At 40.4% G+C, this 7115-nt stretch overlaps 2 protein-coding genes across 2 annotated transcripts; one reads left to right on the forward strand and one right to left on the reverse strand.

Moving 5' to 3' along the window:
- The first annotated feature begins 206 nt into the window (after nt 1-206).
- LOC129773011 (uncharacterized) lies at nt 207-1214 on the forward strand. The gene is made up of 4 exons (XM_055776560.1): nt 207-220; nt 301-496; nt 573-732; nt 790-1214. The coding sequence occupies exons 1-4, from the start codon at nt 207-209 to the stop codon at nt 1212-1214; spliced, it is 795 nt and encodes a 264-aa protein (XP_055632535.1).
- A 76-nt stretch (nt 1215-1290) lies between these two features.
- On the reverse strand, nt 1291-4179 carry LOC129780075 (putative nuclease HARBI1). Its single transcript, XM_055787989.1, has 4 exons — nt 3982-4179; nt 3476-3917; nt 1837-1981; nt 1291-1782 (listed from the first exon to the last, which is right to left on the reverse strand). Exons 1-4 carry the CDS (start codon nt 4104-4106, stop codon nt 1400-1402), a joined length of 1095 nt encoding a protein of 364 aa, XP_055643964.1. The 5' UTR covers nt 4107-4179; the 3' UTR covers nt 1291-1399.
- Between the last annotated feature and the right edge of the window lie 2936 nt (nt 4180-7115).

Genomic DNA, 7115 nt, shown 5'->3' on the forward strand with positions numbered 1-7115 from the left:
TGGCGTGTGAGGTGAGATGACAATTGTCACTTATGTCACGCGATTCCACAAGGCATATGTGTGAGAATCCTCACTTGAATGAACACAAATGAACTCTCACCGTATTCCCGCTGTTAATCTAGGTGAAGATTGTCACATGAACTGGGATTTCTAGGTGACAATCGTCGATATGCGAAGAGGTGTCGACAGCGCCAATCAAAACAAAAATGGAAGTGAAACAGTAAGCATCGTTTTCGTTCTCAAAGAATAGATTGTACTGGTATGGTGTATTAATAAATCCAATTTATCTTTGAATTCCAGAGTGCGTGTGACTAACTGCAAGCAGTTTGAACTTCTTGTGGCCCGGATGGAAGCACATCCTGCGGTGGCAAGGGGAGTAATGTTTTGTCAAGCTTCGCGCATAACCAAGGAGCGTTATACGGAAATTTGGAAGGATCTGGCCACCGGCTTGAATAGCCTCGGTCCCCCAACGAGGTCGGTCCATGAATGGCAGAAAGTAAGCTGTCGAAAAGAAGTTAAGCATAAGTAGTAAATCTCTTAGTAATCAATCATTTTTTATTGGAATTTTCCAGGTTTGGACAGACTTCAAGCTGAAGGTGAAACGCAAGCTCACCCATAATAAGCGCGAGACAGAAGCGACTGGTGGAGGGCCCAACCAAACGATGCTTTTAACATCGATAGAGGAAGCGGTAGTTAATCTGTTGTCTCTCGATCGGGCTATTGACCAATCTGGCAAGTATTTTCATTTGATGAAATAAATTTTTTTTCTATAATATATCTATTGCATAGGTCCTGTATTTGGCCTACCCATTCGCGAGTCATCATCACCGAACAACACTCTAGAAGGCCTGATGATCAAGCCAACACCAGAACAGGAATTAAACGATATTGAGTATGCAGGGAGTAGCAACGACGGCCAAAACAAACGAAAACGTACACTACGCCATACTCTACAGGATACAGACAACCGTCTCAATATGCTAGAAAAACAGACAAAATTTCTGAAGCAAATGGCCGAAAATTCTGCAGAAACCGCCCGATACACGAAGAAAATATTCAAGCTGAAGGAAGAGGAGGTCAAGGAAAATCAGGCGTACAGACTACGGAAGGAAAAACAAAGACAGGATGAGCTGCAATACAATTTACAGTTGCTAGCATATAAGGAACGAAAACTTAATCTACTTGAACGTCAAGTAGGACAGAAAAATGATTAATATATAAAATAAATTTAAAAACACTTGGGTTTCTTTACATTCTATTTTGTATCTATTTATTTTATTAAAATCCTCTTATGTCTTCGTAGCTACAGAAACAAGTAAAAATATGCAGTAAAACAAGTTTACAAAGTTGGTTGTCTTAACTTAAAACAAAAGTCAATTTTTAAAAAGCTATAATAATTTTAAGCGATTGAGTTCATTATTTGTTGCCGAATGTCATTGGCTGATAAGTTAACTGCATCACTTGGCGTGGCATCGATGACTTCATTATTTACTATCGGCAGCCAATTTTGTTCATCAATCGGTACATTGAATTGCAGTCGAAGATTGTGTAAAGCACAACACACGTTCACAATTCGGGCTGCTTTCTCTGGCTTGTAGTGCAGCTGACGAGCGCCTAAAGTGCATCGAAAAACGTTTTTCAGCACTCCGATGGTTCTCTCTACAATCATCCTTGTTTTCGAATGCATCTCATTAAACTTAGTTTGCCTTTGTGAACTTGGTGTGCTGATAGAAGTGCGAAAGGGTGTCACTAAGTAAGGTTTCAAAGGATACCCTGCATCTCCTGTAATCAAATATTTGTGTGTACAAAAAATAATTTGAAAATACAAGTTCTCACCTAAAAGCCACGTATTTCTTTCGCCATTTTGGAACCTCTCATTAAGCATGGCATCTAAAGGACTTTTATTCCAGATGAACGAATCATGGTTAGAGCCTGGGTTGTTGGCATCCACGTAACGAATCATGTGCTTATGATCACAGACCTACAAGTAAAAATAAATAACATAGATATAAACATTGTGCAAAGATAATAAATATGCAAATGTTATGTAAAGTATAAATCTTCTTACTATAAATAAAATCGCTAAAAAATAAAGCGCGGTCGTCGTGAACAGTCGTAAACGGTCGTAAATGGTCGTATTCTTGACGTAAACACAAACAGAGTGAGAGAGTGAGCAGTGAGCAGCTGCGGTGTGCTTTTGTGTGAGAGAGTGTGCGCGTCTGCATGTGTTCGTTTGCGAGTGCATGTGCGTGTATGTGTTTGTGTGTGCGTTTTTTTTACAGTAGCGAGTAGAGAGTAGAGAGTAGAGAGAGTAGAGAGTAGAGAGTAGAGAGAGTAGAAAGCAGAGAAAGTAGAGAGTAGATAGAGTAGAGAGAGTAAAGATTAGGGAGAGTAGAGAGTAGAGAGAGTAGAGAGAGTAGAGAGTAGAGAGAGTAGAGAGTAGGAAGAGTAGAGAGTAGGGAGAGAGTTGAGAGTAGAGAGTAGAGAGAATAGAGAGAGAGTTGAGAGTAGAGAGTAGAGAGAGTAGAGAATAGAAAGTAGGGAGAGTAGGAAGAGTAGAGAGTAGAGAGTAGAGAGTGTATAGAGTAGAGAGAGTAGAGAGTAGAGAGAGTAGAGAGAGTAGCGAGTACCGAGAGTAGAGATAATAGAGAGTAGAGAGTAGGGAGAGTAGGGAGAGTAGGGAGAGTAGAGAGAGTCGAGAGTAGAGAGTAGGGAGAATAGAGAGAGTAGAGAGTAGAGAGTAGAGAAAGTAGAGAGTAGAGAGAATAGAGAGTAGAGAGAGTAGAAAGTAGGGAGAATAGGGAGAGTAGAGATAGTAGAGAGTAGAGAGAGTAAAGAGTAGAGAGAGTAGAGAGTAGAGAGTAGAGAGGAGACAGTAGAGAGTAGAGAGAGTAGAGAGTAGAGAGAGTAGAGAGTAGAAAAGGTAGAGAGAGTAGAGAGAGTACAGAGTAGAGAATAGAGAGTAGAGAGTAGAGAGTAGGGAGTAGAGAGAGTAGAGAGTAGAGAGACTAGAGAAAGTAGAGAGTAGAGAGAGTAGATAGTAGAGGAAGTAGAGAGTAGTGAGAGTAGAGAGAGTAGAGGGAGTAGAGAGAGTAGAGAGAGTGGAGAGAAAGTAGAGAGCAGAGAGTAGAGAGTAGAAAGCAGAGAATGAAGAGTAGAGTTTAAAATAAAGAGCCGAGAGTAGAGAGAAGAGAGAACAAAGTATAAAGTAGATAGTAGGAAATCAAGTGTAGAGAGTTGAAAGTCAAAGTCAAAATTGAAAGAGCAACAATTGATCGCAGAGAAAGAGTAGAAGTATGAGACATAGAGACATTTGGACTAAAAAGAAACATTGAATAAAAGAAAAGAGAAAAAGTTGCGAGAGTTTGTTTAAGTGTAACAGCAAATCAATTCCAATGAATTTGCGGTAAACTTATTAAAACATAGAATTGGGCCGCTAGTCTTTAAAACAAACAACAAAGGAAAGAATACATACCAGCATGACGTTCAAACTGTGAAATCCTTTCCTGTTATAATAAAGATGCTGCAAATCAGCACTAGGGGAAATAATCCGAATGTGTGTTCCGTCTACACATCCTATTACACCTGGGAATCCGGTTTTCTCGTAGAAAGCAAGTTTGATTGCATTTATTTCCTCCTCATTCATAGGAAACTGTATGGCAGTCGGACAAACTTCACGTTCTAAAACGGCAATTATCGACGATAAAGCGTTCGATAGTGTAGGTTGTGCCATTCCTGCAAACAAATCATTTCCTACGCCCTTCTGATAACCACCTTTAGCAAAGAATCTCAATGCTGCTGATAGCTTTGTTATTGGAAGCACCGATGAAGATCCAGAAGTCACTCCTAGTTTGCCCTCAACTATGTTGAGCAGATGCCTGAAGAGATCTTTCGAGACGCGGAAATATTTTACAAACCTGTAATGAGAACCAGATTGGAAATCATAAATTTCATTCAATTTAAATAAAAAAACAAACTTACGCATCATGTGGTATTTCAAGAGGATTACTTTTGTCTCTTAATTTCCGCCGTTCCAGTCGCACAAGTGTAGCGTTGTTTTCGTTATCACTCTCGTCATCACTCAACCAAAAATCAAAGGAAATCATATCGAAAAGAAATAAAACCAATTTCAAATAGATACGGGAAAACAACTTAGTAAAACAACAACAACGACAATAACAGTAGTAAATATATGATTCAGGGATGCCAGATTTTTTGTTTCATATGTAAGTGATGAAATTCTGAAAAATCTGTAAATATGTGCTAAAGTCTTGTCCAGTTAGAATCCGTACGCGTTGCACATTTTACAGCGGCACAGTCAGTGGCCGCTGCAAGAAAGTTTTTACAGCGGTTTGTTTACAAATGTTTCCTCTTCTGGTGGTAAAAGTTTCAAATTTTTTCGTGCCGTAAGTCCGGAGTTATTCCACATGGAAGACAGAAGAAGAAAATTAATCTTGCACACCCACGTTGACAATCCAACGTGGTCGGGTGCGAAGATCGCGAAACAGTTGGATATCGCTAAAACTACCGTATGTGATGTGCTCAGACGATTCCGCGAGCGGAACAGCGTGGATCGGGCGGTTCAAAAGAAGCGTCGAAGCGGAACCTACGATCGTCAGCTGAATTGGAAGGTGTTGAGAACCGTCAGAGCAAACCCTGGACTGTCCGAACATGATATCGCTCAGAAATACGGTGCCGCTCGTAGTACCGTTCGACGAATCATTCACCGAGCTGGACTTCATTCCTACAAAGCAATCAAGCAACCAAATAGGACGATGAAGCAGAGTCTAGTGACGAAAACTCGCGCTCGTAAGTTGTATTATCAGGTACTAACGAAGTACCATGGATGCCTGCTCCAGGATGACGAAACTTATGTAAAAATGGACTTCGGCCAACTTCCGGGACAAAAATTTTATCTTTCCACGGCACGAGGCGATGTCCCCGCCAAATTCAAGTTCATGTTCATGGACAAATTTGCCAAGAAGATGATGATCTGGCAGGGTATATGCACCTGTGGTGCGAAGACGCCGGTTTTCATCACTACAAAGACCATGGATTCGAAATTGTACAAGGAAGAGTGCCTGAAGGAGCGTGTGTTGCCTTTCATAAAGGCACACAATGGTCCCGTTAAGTTTTGGCCTGACTTAGCGAGTTGCCACTATAGCCGGGAGGTTCTCCAGTGGTACCGCGACAACGGGGTGGATTTTATCGAGAAGGAGTTCAACCCACCAAACTGCCCCCAATTCCGCCCAATTGAAAAATATTGGGCGATTATGAAGCGGAAGCTAAAGAAGACCGGAAAAATGGCTCGGGACGCTGCAGGGATGACCAGATTCTGGAAAAAACTGGCCACAGAGGTCGACACTGCCACTGTGCAACGTTTGTTGGGAGGAATCACCAGAAAAGTGAGAAGTTTCATCAGAAATGAAGAAAAATAATTTTAAGGACATTTTTTTGTAAAAGTGCAAGAATATATCTTTCTTTTGGTTGATCACTCTTTTTTGTATGTCATTCTATCTCCGAGATATAAATGATTTCTTCCGTACGGATTCTAACTGGACAAGACTTTAATGTCGCCAAAACTGGCCAGTTTCGTTTACCATTTGTAACCAATAATATGTCGTCACTATTTTAGCAAGCCTGTATCGAGAATAAAAGGCTGTGACAATAGTAAAATGTCTGAAAATTCATGAACATATGTGCGAATGTGGCATCTCTGATCTGATTTGGCAACCAGCAGAATGAACACCTTGTCACTTGCAGTTCATCCTCTCACCTATCTAAAATGAACCTCTCACGGCATCCGATACGACTGTAGGAATAGAGTGAGGAAAGTTGCGTGATGGTGATGTGACAATTGTCATCTCACCTCACACGCCGCGTAGAATCAGGCCGATGGATCTTGTGTTTGATCTATCTAGCCGCGAGTCATAATCACCGAACTGCATGTCCATTTCAGAAGCCGTGTTATATGCCGGAGCCGGAGACACAGCGACAATTGAACACTGAGAGCGCAGAGAGCAGAAGTAACTACGACCAAAACAAACAAAAATGTAAAACTTGACAGGATACAATCACTCTTTCACTCTGCTTGTTGAACAAACTAAATCTCAATCAAATACCTGCAAATTCGGCAGAATGTCCCGATACACAACGAAAATGTTTATGCTAACAACAAGTCAAGCAAAATCAGATCTATAGATATGGCACTGACTGTTGCAAAACAAATATGTGATCTCTCTGAGCGAGATGAATAAAATTCTGTGATGCCAGATGTTTTTTCTCAAATATATGCGATAACAATCTGAAATATCTGAAAATACGAGCTAATGTCTGCGAAACTAGCCAGCTTCGTTTATCATTTGGAACTAATAATGTTTTGTCAATAATTTAAGTAGCCTATAGCAGGAATCAAAGGTTGTGACAAAAGTTAAATATCTGCAAAATCGTGAACATATGTGCGAATGTGGCACCTCGGATCTGATTTGGCAACTAGCAGAATGAACAACTTGTCACATGCAGTTCATCCTCTCACATATATAAAATGAACCGCTCACGGCACCCGATACGACTGTAGGAATAGAGTGAGAAGAGTTGCGTGATGGTGATGTAACAATTGTCATCTCACATCACACGCCGCGTAGAATCAGGCCAATTGTATCGCATTGGCACTTTGTAACGTGATGAGTGTTTTGATGAACTTGATTGACATTGTTTCATTTCACATTGGCTACGATTATAGTTTAAACGAACATCGACTGGAGTAAATTATTTGTTAGTACATAGCTGATCCCCCTACTAGCTTATAATTCTCTAATTTAGAATTATTCAACTTTAATTCTAGATATCTCACCACGGAGTTATAGGTTATTCTAGATTCTTGTTCAATTAATGCGATGACGATGCTTAATTCTCTCGCTTTAGCATTTGTAGCATTTGACCCCTTCCATTCACAGCTTACTAAAATAGATACAGTTGTGTAATTTACCTCTACCTTATTTTACTTCTACCTTGTGGACTTTCAAGTTTTCACATCGCACATTCAACGCAAGCTTCAATAAATATTAAGGGGAAGCCACTGCGGATGAAGATTCAAAATAGACAATATACATATA

The sequence above is a fragment of the Toxorhynchites rutilus genome, chromosome 3, assembly GCF_029784135.1.
Source record: "Toxorhynchites rutilus septentrionalis strain SRP chromosome 3, ASM2978413v1, whole genome shotgun sequence".
Taxonomy (NCBI): Eukaryota; Metazoa; Arthropoda; class Insecta; order Diptera; family Culicidae; genus Toxorhynchites; species Toxorhynchites rutilus.